At 36.6% G+C, this 19,809-nt stretch overlaps 1 protein-coding gene across 1 annotated transcript in view; it reads left to right on the plus strand.

Moving 5' to 3' along the window:
- Nucleotides 1-19,809, plus strand: part of ADAMTS6 (ADAM metallopeptidase with thrombospondin type 1 motif 6) — a 141,099-nt gene that overhangs the window by 114,663 nt on the left and 6,627 nt on the right. Inside the window, exons 19-23 of the mRNA XM_005429297.2 lie at nucleotides 505-668; nucleotides 2,414-2,552; nucleotides 11,547-11,676; nucleotides 15,191-15,395; nucleotides 18,928-19,104. Of these exons, the coding sequence (XP_005429354.1) occupies nucleotides 505-668; nucleotides 2,414-2,552; nucleotides 11,547-11,676; nucleotides 15,191-15,395; nucleotides 18,928-19,104 (815 nt within the window). The remainder of the gene's footprint in view (nucleotides 1-504; nucleotides 669-2,413; nucleotides 2,553-11,546; nucleotides 11,677-15,190; nucleotides 15,396-18,927; nucleotides 19,105-19,809) is intronic.

Consider the following 19,809-nt stretch of genomic DNA (forward strand, 5'->3'; position numbering starts at 1 on the left):
AGTAGAAATATCTTGTATTTGTGCTTTAATAAGGCAAAAAAGAACTAGTGCACATAGGCAAAAAAACAACAGCTGACTGGTACCATATGTCAGAGTCAACGTTCCTTCTTTTTTTTCCTCTACAGCATTGTCTGTGATACCTATTCCATGGCCCAGCCTCTTAATGTAAAGATGAGGTTGATAATAGATTATGCATTTCAGACATACATGTATCTCATGTCATAGTTCAAGTTGCATGAGGCATTCTGGTTCATTTCATGCAGCATCTGCATATTGATGCTGCAAAATAATCTGCACATTGAAGATTATTGCAGAGGCAAAATTGTTGAATTACATGGTGGATATTTTCACCAGGGCTAAAGAAAAAGCTTTTCATAGCTTGAAAAAACAGTGATATAGAGCTGAAGCTCACATACTTCTAGCAGATTAGTAGATTAATTTACAATGGCTTCTCCATTATAAATGATGCTTCCAATTTTTAGGTGGCTTGTATTTTTTTTTAAGCTTTAAAATCTGAAGAGGATGACTACTATATTAATGGTGCCTGGACTATTGACTGGCCAAGAAAGTTTGATGTTGCTGGAACAGCTTTCCATTACAAGAGGCCAACAGATGAACCAGAGTCTTTGGAAGCACTAGGCCCTACTTCAGAAAACCTCATAGTCATGGTAAAGTTACAATAAATATATTTCTGAAATTTGTAATATGTATTTGTGTTCTGAAAAAGGACAATGCCATGAATGAAATTAAATAGGTTGAGTTTACAAACAGTGTACAACTTGTTTAGCTGGGACTTTATGTGAGTGTTTTAATGCACATTTCTTACATTTCAAAATTGACTGGCAAACATTGTGATGAAATGGGAACGAAGTCAGAAGAACACCAGGAAAACTCACAAAAAATAAACCACATCTCACATTTAAAGACCACATCTTTAAATGTGGTCCACAGTAATGGTAGTGAAAATTGTGAATGGGCAGTGTATTGTATCTCTCCATACTGCTGGCATTACACAGTCCCTGACAGTTCTGTGCATTTCCTTAGTTTTAAGCCTGGCCTGAGAGTGACATTTATATATAGCCTTACCAAAGAATGAGTGAAATGGTATGACCCATGATAAAGTATGTCACTGTGACATACATTGCTCTCAAAAGATTTATTGAGTATGAGAACAGAAGATATGACCAGGATCCTGATGCCATCTCTGACAACGGGCAATGGTGAGCGTGCTGTTTCACTACTATGTTGAGAAGGAGTAGGAGAACAAGTTGATGTTTTCCCAGTGTATTCTGTCAGCTGCCGGATTTGCAGTTCAGTGATTGCTTGAACCATATAGGATGATTTTGTAGAGAATAATTGTTGCATGGATATCCACATTTGAGGCAGCATTTTCAAACACTTGAATAATCTTTTTTGCTTCTGTAGCTGTGCATAAGCTAGACAGTCCATATGGAATAAGTTATACAATGATAGTGCCTTCTTTCATTCAGTCTGTGTCACTGACTTTCTTTCTGAAAGTTCTCTGCTCTTTTGCCATGTAGAGATAGGCAGATGTGCCTCTGTAAAATGTAAGAGAAAGTAGAAATGCATGAAAAGTAGCTCTAGGGTGGGTCAGATTGCTTCATCTAACTTGATTTTGTGCTATTAGCAATGAAAAAAAAAGTAAGTTTGAGAATCAAAGCCTAGTGTTGGACAGGTAATCTGTAGAAGTGCAGTTCAAGAGCGAAGCTAGGCAAAAACTCGTGGTGATGCACTTTTGCCTATTTTGCCTGCAGTGATGTAGCTGCAGTGAGAGTTTTGTTTTTCTTTTAAAGGAATCAGTGGTGTGATTCCACCAATCACACCTTAAGCTGTTGGCTGTTGCATAAGGGGAAAACAATGGCCTCAGCAACAGTCTGTTGGTATTACTATTATTACTACAAGTAATGTACTGTACTGTAGTCACTAGAAGTGCTAACAAGGAAAGAGATAGTTTCAAAACTATGTGGACTGTACTGCTCACAAGACTTCAGTTAGAACTGCTGCATGTTTCTACAGTAATGTGCTTTTCCAGCTTTGACCTCCCATAATTATTCAGCTCTCAAGTTAATTTCTATGAAGACATTTATAAAATTTATGAAACTAGCAAAATTATGAAATTTTGTCAAAAATAAGGAACTGACAGAAATAATAAAGTTGTGTTAAGGGAGAAGAAAAAGGATAAACCTCACCTTGGACAATAATATTTTTCTTTTGTATATGTTTTAAAAGCTGGTACAGATTCTTTTGGGGAATATCTAAAAAGAACTACCATGACTTCCTTTATTACTTTCTTCCCATGCAGCAGAACATAACACATTCCTAGAATAAATGTCACCGTGTTTGCCCCTTGCTTGCCAGCTTTAATGGTATAACCAGTTGTTTTCAACTACAGATTCTGCTGCAGGAACAGAATTTGGGGATAAAATATAAATTCAATGTTCCGATCTCTCGCACTGGCAGTGGAGACAATGAGGTTGGCTTTGCATGGAATCATCTGCCTTGGTCAGAGTGTTCTGCCACTTGTGCAGGAGGTAAGACACCAGACAGTCAAGCTACAGGGTAAACTGAATTGCAAGATACACTTCACCATATAATTATCTAGGTGACTAATTGAAAACATTTCTTTCAGGTATGCCTCAGATCTTAATGAACATTTATTTAAATCACAGCGGATTTTGTTGTTTTCAAGTACCTTTAATATGTTCAGATCTTTTTGTTAAATACAGCATGTCTTGGCACAGTGTTTCTCTCTGCTGATACTTCTGAGACTCTCTTGAAGCTGGTATGTTTGTTTTTCCCAGAAGCTTTGTTGATAAAGGACATCAGAAGTTTTAAGTAGGGAGATAAAAAGCAAGAAGGCAAAATAGGCATCTGTAAATGGAGATGTTTCTCTGTGTGTTTGTAGGTCTCCTTCACACAATCCTAGTCAGCCCTCCCATCCTCCAGCCACCAAAGTCTAGGATGCACACTGGCAGCTCCTCTGTAGAAGATGATAACAATTGGATTTTACTCGCCAGCCCGTAGCAATCTGAGAATTGCTGCCCTTAGGCAGCAGTGGGGGATTTGTAGGTTGTCCCATGTGGTTCATCATGGGTGGCTTTTGCCGACAACTTACTATATTCCTAATCCTCCCTCTAGTGGCCACCAATGCAATTCTTTACCTCTGGCTGGGAGAGCAGGACAGTTGGCTTCCTTCAAAGCCAACACCATTGCTGCTGCAAGAACTGGTGAGTAGAAGTGCTGTGTGAACAGTATCTTTCTTCTCTCTGGAGACTGAATGAATCATCTCCCCAGCATACCTCTGTTCCAGAAGATATGGGAGAGTGCTTTAAATGCATCCCAGAATTTCAGTTTCTACAGCATGGTGGACAAACCTTATCAAGAAGAAGACGCCATATTTTTGTAAAGACCCTTTGGACCAAATACTTGTTGCTTTCTTGTTTTTTCTGTCTGTGGGAGGTATTCATCATGCCTCACTTTTCTGCTGGAAGCTGGTGTGCCTGTTACTAGTTGTATGCAGTTTAAATACTGCCTAGCCATACATAGTACACAAAGAATAGCATGAATTATTTTCTGTGCCACTAGAGAAAGTCTTGAAACAAAATAAAGGATGCCAACTTTCTCCAATATTTTTATTATTCGTTTGTTGGATTCCTTTGTTGGATTCCCTTTGTTGGGTGGCAGATTGATTTTAAGATACAATTTTAGTAATGGTAAGTGTGGCAGTGAAAAAATCCATTTTAAAGGAGAAGTATAAAGAAGAGAAGTGCTTAGCTCATAGAGAAAGTAAGTTCCAATATCAGAACCTTAAATGTATTGTCAGATCCTGTTTCTTGTGATGGTAATGTGCTAATGATCTTTCTGAAATCCTGGGAAAACTCCCGTTGATTTAGGTAGAGATCAGACTTTGGCCATGGATATTCTGTCATGGAGGTCATTGTAATTTCACGCATTTGACAAAATACAGTGGAAAAAATAATTGGCTGTGAAGGAGTAGGTACTTTTCAAGATTTAAAAATCTGCATTTAATTAATTAGATTTCAAGGGAAGATTTGTGAATCCCTAAAGTGGCATATATGTATTAATTTAAACTCAGAAGAAGTGGAGGAGAGATTTTCTTTGGTAGCTTATGGTGGCTGAACTACACCTTTTTTGTCCTCTCTTTCAGTTTAATAAAAGGATATATTGGGGTCTTTTATTTTCACTGAGCATTCTACTCATAAACATCTATTTCATTGTAGCTATAATTCATGCTGAAACATGTATCTACTTTCTCCATGAGAGAACCTGCTCCTGCTATTTCTGTCAATTTATGAAATGCATTTCACTGTATGCCAAAACACTGTATGCTCCTCTAAAGAGGAACTGAGTCAGGAAAAAGAAAAGGAAACAAAGGTTGAAAAGACAGAGACTTTAACTGGAAAATTTAGCTAAAGTAAATATTCTGTTAAGCAGAGACTTGACCAGGGGCCATATTAACAGGCTGCCTTATGTCCCTGTGCACTGCTTACGTCTAGCTCTTTCTAAATCAGTTTGTCTGTCTCTTCATTGCTTAATGACTTAAGTATGTCCTAATTGCTTAGTGACTCCTAAAACATGGGTATTGCTTGATGTAGTAACCAAAGTGAACTTGAGCATATGTGTTGAATGTCATGAAGCAGAGCATAAAGACATTGTGACAGTGCAAAGATGAAATAATTTTGGAGTACTTTATATTGCAGAAGTGTCTGATTTTTTTGTGCTGTTTCTTCTTCATAGTGTTTTAAGAGCAATCCACTGCATTCAGCTTTTCCTAGACCTGCTAGTATGCCTTATCTTAGTGACTAGAGCAGTCAGGAGTCAAGGAACGAGCTAAGAGCAAGCTGGGAGAAACCTATACAATCTTTGACTGAATAGTAACATGCTGTCTTTTCTATATTATTCTATATTATTCTATGTACTTCCATATTATGTTCATTTCTGCTGTGCTGAATATTCACATCAGGAGAATAAAAATACTTTAACTTTTGAAACAGGACGTCTCTTCTAGGGCCTGTCTTGACTTTGAAGAATAGGAAGAGCATAGAATAGGAAGAGCATAGGAAGTACAAGAAAAGTTTCCTGTTTATGATGGTTTAATACAATGCCAGAACTCTGGATTCCATTCCTGCCTCCTCTCTCATGGTATTGAGCAACTCAAAGCATATATTACACTCTTACTAGCTCATTATGAGTTCATTATTGTATGTATAGCTCTCTGGAATTTCTGTCCTCTGAAGCATTCAAGGAATTTCATCATCTCATGTGAAAACTCACGCAGACACCTGAAGTCAATGGGGTCTTCACAGTAGACATTATACCTTCTATGCCCCTGTATTCTCAATAGAATGATCTAGGAGGTAAATTAGAGTTTATGAAAGAAACAGTTACATGTTTAGATTGCCTCTAAAAAGTGGAAGAAGATCTTTTATGAGAGGCAGGCTTGGCTGTAGTGACCATGAGATTGTGGAATTCTGTATTGAAGTAAGAGGCAGTGGAACAGCAAGAAAGATTATAACCATGGACTTCAGTAACAAAAGAAAATAAAAAAGGTAATGTGGGCTCATTATTAAATGGAGATGGGGCCCTGATAAGAGGGAAGATGAGAGGACAGAGTTCCTGAGTGCCTTTGCATCAATCTTCCCTGGCAAGACCAGACCTCAGGGATCCCTGGCTGAGGAGACCAGGGTGAGGAGTGCTGGGAGGAAGACACTTTCTTAGGGAAGGAGGATTTCATCTGAAACAACTAGACAGGCCTACTCAAGTCCATGGGCCCTGATGGAATGGATCCATGAGTGATGAGAGAGCTGGTGCATACTGTAACAAGGCTGCTCATGATCACCTTTGAAAGGTCATGAATATCAGGAGAGATGCTGAGGACTGGAAGAAAGGAAATGTCACCCCAGTTTTCAAAATGGGCAAGAAATAGGACCCAGGAAACAATGAGCCAGAATCCCTGTGAAGGTGATAGAGTGTCTCATTCTGGAAGCTATGTCTGTCCATATGGAAGAGAAGAAGGTGATCAGGAGTAGTCAGCATGAGTTCACTAAAGGTAATCAGGTGTTTGATTGCCTTCTACAATGAAAGAGCTGCCTGGATTGGATGAGGGGACAGCAGTGGGTATTGTCTGCCTCAACTTCAGCAAGGCTTTCAATACCCTTTCCCAACGTTCTCATAGGCAAACTCGGGAGGTGTGGGCTTGGTGAACAGCCCGCGAGGGTCATAATCAGTGCCAGAGGGTCTAGTTAGAGGCCTGGCACTGGTGGTGTCACCCAAGGTTCAATACTGGGCCCAGTTTTATTTAGTTTATTCATCAATGGCTTGAAGGGCAGATACCTCCTCAGCAAGTTCATTGAGGGCACAGAGCTGGAAGCAGTGGCAAATACCCTGGAGTGCTGTGTGGCCCTTCAGAAGGACCTCGGCAGGTTGGAGAGACGGACAAAGAACCATTTGAAATTCAGCAAGGGCAAGTGCAGGGTCCTGAACCTGAGGAGGAACAACCCCAGGCACCAGCACAGGCTGGGGCTGACCTGCTGGGGAGCAGCTCTGTGGAGAAGGACCTTGTGGTCCTGGTGGACGAGAAGCTGTCCGTGAGCCAGCAGTGTGTCCTGGCTGACAAGTACCAAGAAGGCCAGTGGTACCCTGAGGGCATTTGGAAGAGCATTGCCAGCAGGTGGAGGGAGGTGATCCTGCCCCTGTACTCAGCCCTAATGAGGCCTCACCTGGAGTGCTGTGTCCAGTTCTGGGCTCCTCAGGACAATAGAGGTATGGAGCTCCTGGAGGATGCTGACAAAAGGATGGATCCAGGCTCTTCTCAGTGGTACCAATCAATGGAACAAGAGGCAATGGAACAAGAGGGCATAAACTGATGGGGCATAAACTGATTCCCAAGAAATTCCAGCTGGACATGAGGAAGTTCTTTACTGTGCAGGTGGCCATGCACTGGAACAGGTTGCCCAGAGAGGTTGTAGATTCTCTCTCATCGCAGATATTCAAGAAGTGTTTGGACACAGTCCTGTGCCATGTGCTCCAGGATGACTCTGCTTGAGCAGGGAATTTGAGCCAGATGATGCACTGTGGTCCCTCCCAAACTGACCCATTCTATGAGAGATTGTAAATTGTGTATTTTGTAGTGTCACTTACGTTAAAGGAGAAAGGTACACATAATTTTTCTGCCACTGACCTTGATGCTCACTGTACAGGGAATCAAGAAGAAACCAGATCTCCAAAGTCTGAGATCTATTTTGATATTTCTTTTTTTTTTTCATTAAAAGAGGATCTTCAGATTTACCAGATAGTTAAAAAACATGTCTGATGACAGAGAAGTCTTATTTATGTAGGATTTCTATGCTCATATATAGGACGAGGATATAATTTCACTGATTTTTAATATCAGTATTTTTCTTAGGCTTGGGGATCCAGAATTGCAGCTCTTCTTTTTGTGCACCAGAATCTCTATTTTCTTCTGGGAAAAAAATTATATAACATGCATTTTATATATATATATATATATATATAAAATAATGTAAAGCTGATCAACATGTATTCTTCATATTAATTCCCTTTTTTCTTAAAGTACAGTAAAAACTCTTCTATTTTGAGGTAAGGGTTTATCTTATATTGGTAGGTCTTTATAGCCAGTGTCAAACTTGGACAAGATGATGTGAAAGCAATGCCAGAGTATACTGCAATGTACGAAGTTATCTATAGAGAGAGGAGTGGGAAAGGAGAGAACACAGGGAAATCAGAAAAAAATTAATGGCAACAACAGAATATATTTTTTAAGGACGTGAATATTATTTAATGAGAAACACAGAGAAAATCAAAAACAAGACATGTAGAAATAGGAACTGAAACAATACTATGAAAATTCTGGAAAGTGAAAGGAAAGAGCATTTATATCACTTGTAGATCACAGAATTATAGTTTATTAACTCTCAGACATGTCCTTCCTTATGTCTTGTAACTTCCCAAGAGAACGTGTATTACTCTGTTCAGATCCACAAGTATTCTTAATAAGGCAGTGAACTTCTGGTGGTATTGTTTTAAAAAATCTAGCAAGGAACTAAGTCTTTCTGTATGTTTCTTATATTTTATGCATTTAAAAATAACTCAACTACCTACTCCCTTTTTAATTTCTTTCATGTTTAATTATGGCAGCAAATGACAGCATGTATTGTCTGGAATTTGCCAGTTGTCCTAAGAATTGGTTGGGATTTCATTCATTCTATTAGAGTTCATCTCCAGATGGATGAAATATCTCAGACATTCATAGGTTTTTTTTTATAAAATAGCATACTATTAGTATCATAAGTAAATTGATTGCTGCTCAGTTTTCTTTGCTGCTCATAACACATATAGAGTGATGCCTACTATATTTTTCTTTCATGCCTTCAGATGAATTATGAAACTATCTTTAGGCAAATAAAACATACTTTTCCTAATCAAAGAAAATATAAGTTTGGCTCTGAGATGAACATCTTGTGATCTGATGAGCGAGCTCAGAAAGTATGTCTGGGTTAACCAGCATGCACTAGTTTTAGAGATGCAAGTTTCGCTATGTATTGGTACTGGCATCTTTATAATTAACTGTTGCAATCACAAGCCACAATTTTTGGGATTGCTTTTAAAAATAGTTACAGCATTTACATGCCTGCAATTTTAATTCAAGAATAAAATGTGCTCCATGTAATTTAAAATTTGGCTGCTGAAAGTCATGCAGACTATTTGTGAATTGAAATCTGCGGAGCATTTCAGTTCTCAGGGGATTATGGTCACTAAACCACTGGAGTTTTGTTTTCTCTTAGGGTTGCACTGACCAGTCATGAGGACATTTTATGTCTTTTATTATAAACTAAAAATCTGTAGATTTGAAAGCAGAATGTTTCTATCTTAACTACTTGTAATGATTCCCTCCAGTATTAAAATGAATATATTTATCTGTGTTATTTAGATTACTTTTAAGAGAGACCATATACTCAGGGAAGAGTTCATAATTTAAAAATAGTTTTCCAATATGGGGCAAAACCAAGTTGTATCTATTGTCTGGATAAAAACAGCACTTCTAGCTTTTTCCATTTATTTTTCTTGTCTTAAAAGTTATTTTCTGGGTTTTTAATCTGAGATTTTTAATAAATAATATTTAAATTAGACAGCAGTTATGTAAATTTTATATACTGTATGACAAGATGCTGCAGAACTTTTAAAAATTTGATTGATGTATCTGCTGGCATCAATTAAAGATTCTTCACTATAAGTGAATAGGGTGAGTACTCTCTTACAGGTGATATGCTACCTGAACAATATTCGGTTAATAACACACTTGCAAATTTTTTTTAAAGCTGAGTGATACTTTGCAATCATAGAAGTTTAGAATATTTTCTTATTACAAAATTCCTCAAAAATGAATTTGTTAAGAGTGCCAGTTTTTAGCCAAATTCGAGAAGGAAATGTGTCTGATGCCAGTAGGAAATGCAGTAAAAATATAACATTAATATCATTGCTATCCAATAGGTAAATTTGTGAGAATGGTCTGCATTATTACAATGCTTAATTCTAAAGTGTGTATAAATTATTTTGAACCAAATATATTTGAGGAAAATATCATTATGAAGTCCACATTCAGCCTATTCAACCAAGAGAATTAAGGCAGTTTGTGATAGAAAGGATAAATTATTAGTCAGAACTCAACATGAATTGTACATCACCTAGCTGTGCCACATTACTGGCATTGCTGTTTGTCTTGGCCTGTTAAATACTATTTCTTATTGTGGTGAAATGTGAGCAGAAAATTGCTAGAAATATTCCTGCTTAGGTTGTCAGGTCTGATTTGAATTATTTTCTTCTGTTGGCAGTTTTTGCATTGATTATAGTAGTCAAGGTGAATCTTGTCACAGCTTCTCGTATATTTAGATATTTCACTTATTTTTCAAGAGCCAAAGGAGGATATTATTTCCTCCTACAAGGGAAGACTGAGAGAATTAGATTGGTTCAGCCTGAGAAAGAGACCGCTTAGGTGTGACCTAATTGCAGGCATCTGGGATCCAAAGGAAGCCTACAAAAAAGACGGAGAGGGACTTTTTTTAAGAGCATTTACTGACAGGACAAGTGGGAATGGCTTCAAACAGAAAGAAAGCAGGTTTAGATGAGATATTAGGAAATAATTCTTTACTGTGAGGTTGGTGAGGCACAGAACAAGTTGTCCAGTGAAGTGGATGCCCCAGTCCTGGTAGTGTTCAAGGCCAGGATGGATGGGTCGTTGAGCAACCTGGTCAAGTGGAAGGGTCCCTGCCCACAGCCTGGGTGTTGGAACTCTATGATCTTTAATGACCCTTGCAACCAAGTCATTCTATGATTCTATGTATGTCTTAAAAATGAAGAGATGGCTGTGAGGTAGTTAGCAGATATTTGAAGCAGGAGGTTTTAATCCCCATTTAATGATATTAATTTCACATTTTGGAATAAGTTAAATAATTGCTTCTCTTTTGAAGAAAGGTACAGGACTTTTTGAAGCTTTTAAGTACAGATAATGCGATTATTTCAGTTTTATAACAATGCATGTTCAATAAAAACTGCATGTGAATTTCAAATACACATTTTTAAAATTCTAATGACCATCTTACAGCATGTTTTTATGAGAAGAAGAAGGCAATGTGTATTGCAACAATATACTGTCATCATATCAGTCATTCTTTACTGTTTTTTTAAAAAAAAACTTCAGAAAATATGCTTAATAAACTACCTTATAATGTTGCCTTGGCAGTCATATACCATGTTTTGGCAATACTGATCAATTCCAAATTACCCTGTTGATGGTTAACAATGAAAGAGGAACTGGAAGTGCCAGGCAAAATGTGTATTCACAGAGACAAACTGCTTCTTTCAAAATAAATTATAGTTCTATTATTTTATTGAAAAAATAATATAATGAAATAAATTATAATAAAAATGTAATAAAATAATAAAAATTGTAGGATAATATAGGAAAATGCAACGCTGTTTCCCAGTGTTGCTGGTTTGTTTTAAACCAGAGCATATAAACAATAATTCTGCATTGAAGTGTGCTGACCACATTCTATTTGGTGATGTTTTCTTTGGAAATTTAAATGTCTTTACTAGGAAAGAATAGCAGACAGAGAATGGATTTTGTGCAATATACAAATGAAAACAATAGTAAATTTTAAACATCTAAATTTTAAACATTTAAACAACATAAATAGTAAACATCTAGTAAATATGTAAATATATTTCTTTTTTTTTTTTTTTTTAGAAAACAACAGAATCTTAAGTTCGTCTTTGATTGGGATGGCCTAAAATTGAAGGAAAATGAAAAAATTATTGTGGCTAGGGGCATTCGGTCAATTTAAATTCTCACTGCTGTAGACTTCGGCCAAATAAAGTGGGATGGTAGAATTAATAATCAATAGGTGAAATTATACTTAAAGAATTACACTCAAAAATTAGAAGAGCAAGAATGATTAATTAATGATCTTTCATTTCATCCCAAGGTGTCCAGAAACAAGAGGTGGTGTGTAAAAGGCTGGATGACAGCTCCATTGTACAAAACAATTACTGTGACCCTGACAGTAAGCCTCCAGAAAACCAAAGAGCCTGCAACACTGAGCCTTGCCCACCTGAGTAAGTCATTAATCACTTAAGATGGACATTGTTTTGCATAGAAAGATAAGTCTTCATAATCTGTAATAAATCCTGTTAACCAAATAAGATTCTCATCTAGTATTCATGTCCTGCCTTATCAGAAAAGGTATTTGGGTTTGGTTTTCAGTTTCTTGTTCCTCTAAAATCAGCTCTAAAAAAATGCATTGAGGATCTCTGCTTGACTGTGGGACAATAGTGATGTTTGAACTGCGTCAAATACTCTAAGTAAATAGAATCTAGCAAAACAGTTTCTTAGGATATGAGTGTCATAGGCAGTGAGTAGTACACAGAGTAGAACTGGGGACCATTCTTAAGGCAACAATGATAAAAATAATGTTGCGGTGAAAGTTAACTTTACCCTAGTTATTAATATTGCATCTGAAATGTTTGCCTTATTCTAAAGCGTGTTATATTAACATTTGTGTTGAAGCATTCACATGAGAAGTGGCAAATACAGAAACTTCTAAGAGGACCAAACCATTTCCTGGCAATAATTTTGTCAAACTTTTTCTCCAGCATATTCAGTATTGAAGAGTAATGCTGTGTGCCTTTAGGATTAGTTGCTTAGATTCCATTTAGATTTATTTTTAAAGATAGATGTATGCTATGTATTGATAATTAAAAACCCAACAGCTCATCTGATCAGAAATGAAGTTTGGCGAGGACACAAAGCGTAGCTTAATCTTAATACAAAAACCTGTTTAGAAACAGTTGTGATATTTTGTACTAAAAAATAGTATCAACATGTGACAACAGCTTTCCTTGTGCTTTGGGACAAATAAAACTTGTGGATAAGGTGGAACAGATACAACAATTTATTGATTCCCAAGCTCTGGTTAGTTTGGCTTTGGTGATAATCTGTAGCTGTATTCCAACTGGGTATGAAAATCATTAATGCTAATTAAATGCAGATACTGCACAATACTGTGGTCACTTGTAAATGTCTCTTAGAAACTGCTAAATTGTAGCATGAAGGACACTGTGAATAGCAAGACAAGATTATGCATTAAATCACAGCAGGTCAATGAACTTCCAGCTAAAGTCAGTCTCTTCCCAGAGCATTAGCTGCTTCCCTGGTGTGGTGCCTGGTTGAAGGATGGCAGAGCAGTGTCTCTTTCGCTTCATGTCTCTGTGTCGCCTAACACACTCATTTGGCATAAAGCCAAGTGAAACCATTACGCTGCTGTTACCTTTGAGTAACAAGATCTGTCAGACAGGTCTAAATTAAGTCAAAACCACTGTCCCCACAGTCTATGTGTAAAAATATATTTATCCTGGGAGGGCATGCCTTTGTCCTCTGTTTAGATAACACTGTTTGACATGGCTCTGAGTGCGCCAACTATGTGCACCTGAGAGCAAGACTTTAAAAGCAGTCATGTTTGATCAGTTCCTTTTTACCAAACACATTCCAATCCCTTCCTTTGTGTGGCTTAACTATTAGCAAATTAGCATTTTAAAAAGTAATGTTAACAAAGTTATTCCAAACTAGTTTAATTTCGGGGGTCTTTTTGTTGTTTTGCTTGGTTTGGTTTTTTGTTTTTGTTTTTGTTTTCACTGACACCACTTAAAAAACTCCTACAAACTAACTAAACTGAGCCTACAGAGTGGGAAGCTTTTGGATTCCCCATCCAGTAAAACAGGGACATTGATTAACATGGGGAAATTCAAGACATCAATGTTCAGAAAATGGGTAGAGTGTATTAATTAGCATCTACTTCAACATATCAGAGCAACTAAATCCACATCTGCCTCCATTCTCATGTTCCCCCCGGAATCAATATGAAGTGCCAAACTAAGGAAAAGTTCTCAATTCCTGATTCCGTAAGTAGTCAAGTAGGAGGCTGTTCAAATAACAGATAGTTATCCTAAGAAGTTTGGCTGTGGAAGTTTTATCATGCAGTAAGACCTTGTGTTTGCATGAACTGGCCAAATATTTCCCTTTTAAATTAGCAGAATTCTACTCTTCTCTTGGTGCATACCAAAAGCAAGGAAAATTATGTCCTTTCTAACTGAATGCCAGTTACGTTATACTTGATGTCTTTAAACAGCAGAAGACTATGTTTATTTTCAATAATTTGTTATGACAATAAGCAACTCTTACATTTCAGATTTCAAGAAAATATAATTTCATATTTTTGTGAATTATGAATAGTGCTGTCTTATCATTCAGTATAAATATTAAAGGTACCTGAGAGCAAAGTCGCTTGAGCAAATTATAATATCAATTAAAAATTAACTCTTCAGCCTCTTGAAAGCTCTGAATAGCTTCAGATTCTCCCTGTTGTGGTAAAGGCATAAGATTTTTTGATCTTATGCCTCTTAAGAATCACAAATCAACTTCCTTTTGCTGGGAAAGTAACAACAGAATGTGACATAATTGTTTCCATCTCTGCATCGATCTAGTTTCATGTTAGGATATATTACACATAATGTAACACAAAAGAGGATAGCAGAACTTTTTTTTTGACAGCAGCTTGAGAAAAGACATCTTATGAGGTAGCTCCAGGCATGTCTCCAGGAGCATCCACAGTGACTGATATGCCTGGCATTTTTGGCATTTTGGCAACATTTGATAGCATACTAGACTTCAACTTCATCCTTTGCAAGGATGCCTCAGGCGAGTAACTAATCAACATTAAATACTGAAGACCAAATGTGCTCATCAATATGAAGAGATATTTCTATTTAATTGAGCTGCATTAGCCAGTCATAAGTAGAAATATATAATATTGCAGCCAGATTAATAGCTGCTTTATTCTCTGCAGCAGCACAAAGCAATCTAATATTATTTACAATTCTTGGTTTCTACTGCATATGCAGAAGCACTCTGAAGTTCCTTCTACCACCTATAGTGCAATTCTTTAAATTTTAAAGGAGCTTGTTGAGATGATTGTTTTTATGAGATTAATTCATGTCTTACTAGTGTTTGCTTCAGTTTAAAAGATAAGAATATTTTACATTTCAGTGTAGCATTTTATTAATAAATTTACAAATGTCTTGTTATCTGATGAGAATTTACTCTCAAAAAGCCCAATTTTGAGATAAAATGATTTTATTGTAATGATACCAAAGAGGCAAATATCTTGCCTTTTAACTTGTGATGTAACTTTCAGCAATGGTTCCCAAACATTTCCAGTTGCAAACCACTTTCACAGAAATTATATCAGACAAGTCCAATACAAACCTACATAAATAGCTTCAGTTTTGTCAGGCTCAAACACTCCTTTCTAACTACTGTAGGCTAGGATGGAAATTGCTGCTCTTGAAAAATACAAAGTAGTGTTATTATTGGAAGATATGATTGCAGTGAGGCATAAATTAAAATATTTAGTAAAAAGACCCATAAATTTCTACTTTATTTCACCATGAATGTGTATATTGTTAAAAATTACTTCAGTTTAGTGATTTACACTATTTGCATTCTTGGTTTGTGTAGTTATCAACTCTGTTTCTGAAATGTGTTTAACTGAGCCTCCTAACATTTTCTGTCCAGATGGTTTATAGGAGATTGGTCCGAGTGCAGTAAGACCTGTGATGGAGGAATGCGTTCGCGGACAGTTCTCTGCATCAGAAAGATTGGCCCCTCTGAGGAGGAGACGCTGGATGCTGCCAACTGTTTAACACACCGGCCTGTTGAGAAAGAGCCCTGCAACAACCAGTCCTGCCCCCCACAGTGGGTTGCTCTGGACTGGTCAGAGGTAAGGAGATTTCACTGTGTTAGCTCATTGGTGATAGCAGAGGCAGGACCTCTGACCACCGAATATTAGTAGATTTTCTGTCAGGGCTTGCTAAGTAAAGGATTAGAAGGAAAATTTCCCAGAGGACGTTTCAGCTGTGCCTCATTGTTTTGTTTCCTACCTCTTATGAAAATGCCCGTGACCTACAGTGTCACTATAGCCTAAATTAGCTCCTTCTCTCCCACAGGTATCACATACTGGTTACCTGAAGTGGTTTTTCACTCTGTTGTCATGTCTAGGCTTTTATGCAGCAGGATCATGTAAAGATTTTGAACAAAATCATTCTAATTTAAAGACTCAAACTCCACAAAACTTCTGGTTGTGATAATTAATCAGGGTTGTGAAAAACTACCAGGCTTCTTTCTGGTATGAATTTTAGTTGTGTAGCTTGGCAGACTGTTTTGACTGATGATACCATTTTAATAGAATGAGAAAAGTTGCTTTTTCTTTTTCCTGTTAATGTTTTCCAGAAATATAATATAATATATTAAAATCCTCATAGTACTGTAAATATAAACATTTTTATATGTGTGTTTATATGAATTTCTGACAGAAACATGAAAAGGAAAACAAGAGTGAACTTAAAAATGAAGAGTTGAATACTCATCCCATTTAAACCAATGACAAACCTTGCTAATTTTCTCTGGAATGCAAGATATGAAGTTTTCTTTTCATACTCAAAACAATGCATATTACAAATAAAACAGTTACAGAACTGTTTTATCTGCTTATACATTTGTTGACACTCAATATAATTACATGTTCTTAAAATTTTAAGTGATTATTTACAAGAAATTGTGTATGCTTTTGGTCAGAGAAACAAAGACATTTTGCAAACATACTGGTTTGATGAAGTCCTTAGGAAAATGTAAGCCTGGTTTTATCAAATTGAAGTGAAAACTAAGGATGTCTTTCCCACTGGGATGTAGTAAGCCTGGTTTTATCAAATTGAAATGAAAACTAAGGATGTCTTTCCCACTGGAATGTAGTAATTTTTATCTAGTGCCATAAGGTTTTTCACACATTGTGATAGTTGAGCTTTGACAGAATTAATCTACCCCCTCTAAACTACTCCTTTTATATTTTTCAGGATAATTATTAAAAAAACCGAAAAAATATTCTAAAGATTTTTTGGGAAGAGCCTTATGAGACAAGCACATATAACTTGTCTTAATGACTTCCACAAAGGCATGAAATTCTAGAAGCATTTAGTAATGGAAGATAATTTTTCCTTGTTTGGCTTATCTGGGTATTTTCTTTTCATTTTCTTTGGAAGCGTAGAGTCTTTTTGTTAAATTTTGCTGGGGTTTATTATTTTTAGTGATTCAGTATTATTGAAGGCAACTTATTTCCTTCTTTCACTTGCATTTCTGGGATCCAGTGTAGTCCATCTTGGTAGAATTTTTGCTATAACTCCACAAAAGGGAGTGTTGTTTTCTTCTGGTACCAGTAGCTGGAGAAAGATCTTTTCAGATGGAATCCTACATTTAGATTCAAGATTGTGTCTTCAATTAGTACTAGAAGGAAGATGCTCATAAACTCAAAGTTTAGTCCTTGTTGCTTGTTTGCTGACATCCTCTATAGATTATGGAACCTCACAGGTCCATTGCGTTTTGACATTTTGACACAGTCCTTTCAACATTGTCACTTTTCTGTTTGTTTTGACAGACTGATGTGATTTTTAAGCACTCAGCTGGGAAGGGGCACATACTTCTACATCCTACTTAAAAAGTCAAGTGTTTTGCACAAAATACATGTGGGAGAATGTACTTATAACACTCCTTGGAATTTGAACCCCAACTGATTAGTCATGATCATGACTTCGAAGACCTCACATATTAACTGTCATTGGGTTTTGGTCTCTATCATTAGTATTATTTGTGTAGTTCTACCAGAGATCTTCTCTTACTTCCCTCCTTCATCTGGTTTTCTAGTAGGCAGTGTGCACAAGATTTAGTGTAGTAGTATAAGGACCTTTGAAACTTTATATGTTTAGTCCGTTTCAAAATTCTGAATACTGAACTATTGTATATAAAGAGATGTACCTTGGTAGAAAAAGATTGAATAGGGTAGAAAAGGTTACATTTTAAGGAGAGTGATTATATATGCATTTTGCATTCTGGATTATAAACTTCAAATGCAAGACTCATCTTTATGCAGCCCAGTTTAAGATCCTAAATCCAAGTGGCAATAACATTTGGAATAAACCTTTTCATTCTATATGGACTAGTTTAGGTGCCTCCCTCTGGAGATTTTCTTCTTGTTTTGAGGTATATGTAGATGGAGATATAAAATTTTCCATATTCATATGGTATATCTGTACATAATACTGTGGAGCTGTTTGAAAATTTCTATAAATTACTCAAAGATGCTTCAGGATTAGGCATAAAACTATGAAGTTTGCCTCACTCAAGTAATTTTTTTGTCTTAATCTTAGGGGTGTTTCTTTTTTCCCCAGTGATATAGTGAGTTGTTTTGGATGTGTGGAAAGCCTTTGGTATGTGATTTCTTGAATATTGCTCCAGTTCCACATCATGTTGTTTCCCAAATAATGTTTTGTCTCTGCATATTAAAGGCATTTCCCGTCTTGAACAGGTTAGCATAATCTGCATGTAAAGTTTATGCTGTCGAAAACTGATTCTGATCCAAATACTGCAGATATGCTTATGGAATAAAGATGAACATGCCAATAAAGGGACTGATTTGGGAAAGTTCTTGAGTTTTAATTTCGCTAGCACTCGTCTCTTCCTCATTATGCAGTTGACCTACTGTGTATGACAGTTAATGATCAGTAGGAAAAAAGAAGGAGAATGGCAGTGGCACCATGGTGAAGGAAGATGGCGAAAAGCCAAAGTGATCATCAGCCCTTTTTCAAGTGGCTGTTTTATTGTCTGCTTGCTGCCAGAATAGCACAAGAGTGATAAAAGAAGGCAAAACTGTGAAATAAGGGTTAAAAATTTAAATAGGAAAGGAGAGGAAAACATACACTGTAGGAGAGGGTATAATATTTTGATATATCTAAATGATGTGGTTTCTATGAAATCAAATCCAGCATTTCTCTTTCCTTTTGTGTATTGATGAAAAATGTATTCATTATCTGTGGATAAAGTGAAGTGGATGAAGACCGTACTAAGGTGGTACTAAGAACAGACTGTCTTATTTTTAATTATTGAAATAGTCGAACTGGTTTCATAATAGTGTTACATGTGGCAGGCCTTTCTACTTTACAGTGGTTTTCTTAGGCCTGACATAAATAGTAACATTGTAGCAAAGGAAATTTAAAACTTAGAAAAACTTGTACATAATGAAACAATCTTCAGTCAGCTTGTTTGTGTTTCTAAACCTTTAAAAATTATTATTACTATATTGTGATTATAGTTGAATTGTAAGATCATAAATCATCATGTTCTGCTTTACAAATAGCATTTCTGAGAGTTTCATTGGTGTTTTGCTGAGATTTTAATTATTTATTGGGATAAATATTCTTTTTCAGTGCACACCGAAGTGTGGCCCAGGATTCAAACACCGAATTGTCCTGTGCAAAAGCAGTGATCTTCTAAAAACCTTTCCAGCTGCACAATGCCAAGATGAGAACAAGCCGCCAGTGCGCATCCGCTGTAGCTTAGGCCGATGTCCTCCTCCTCGCTGGGTTGCTGGAGACTGGGGACAGGTGAGACCCTTGATGCAAGTCCTCATTGCTGTTAGTCTCCTACATTAGCACCTTGTAGCCTAAGATGTCCCTGGAGATAGATAAGAGATGGTTCCTATGGGTGAGGGAAACAAAAAGATTCTCCCCATTTGTGTCAGATTGAAACGTGATTCTTCATGATGCTTGTCTGGGAGCAGTCTAGTTTCTACTGGATGAGTTTCTACAAGCACTTTAAAGAAAAAAAATCCTTACTTTTTTAGAGTATTTTGGAGATACAACAGTGTTGCAGGGTGTACTATTTTTAAAACATGCTTAAATTCCTAGAGAAACATGATGGAAATATAAAGCCAATTCCTATTGTAGTAGCAGATCTGTGTATATATCTGTCTCTGAACAAAACCAGACTTTGAGATCAATATGATTTTTTTTCATAAGATATTGAGTTACCATACAGGGAGCTAAATTAGCCCAGGACAGGCTGAATAATGCCACCATTATGCAGTGCTTCAAAACATGATTTACTAAGTTTCCTTTAAAATATGATTTACTAAGTTTCCTTCTTCACTGATCACAAACAAGATGTTTTTGCATCTCATTTGTGACCAATGGCCTGCTTTTAGAATATTAAATGAATAAATAGTTTTCTGTTTGCTGAGCAATTTTCCTCTAATGAAAATGAAATATTTTAGTTTAATTACCCAGTGGAAAATAATTTGCAATATTCCA

Source organism: Geospiza fortis, unplaced genomic scaffold, assembly GCF_000277835.1.
Source record: "Geospiza fortis unplaced genomic scaffold, GeoFor_1.0 scaffold397, whole genome shotgun sequence".
Classification (NCBI taxonomy): domain Eukaryota; kingdom Metazoa; phylum Chordata; class Aves; order Passeriformes; family Thraupidae; genus Geospiza; species Geospiza fortis.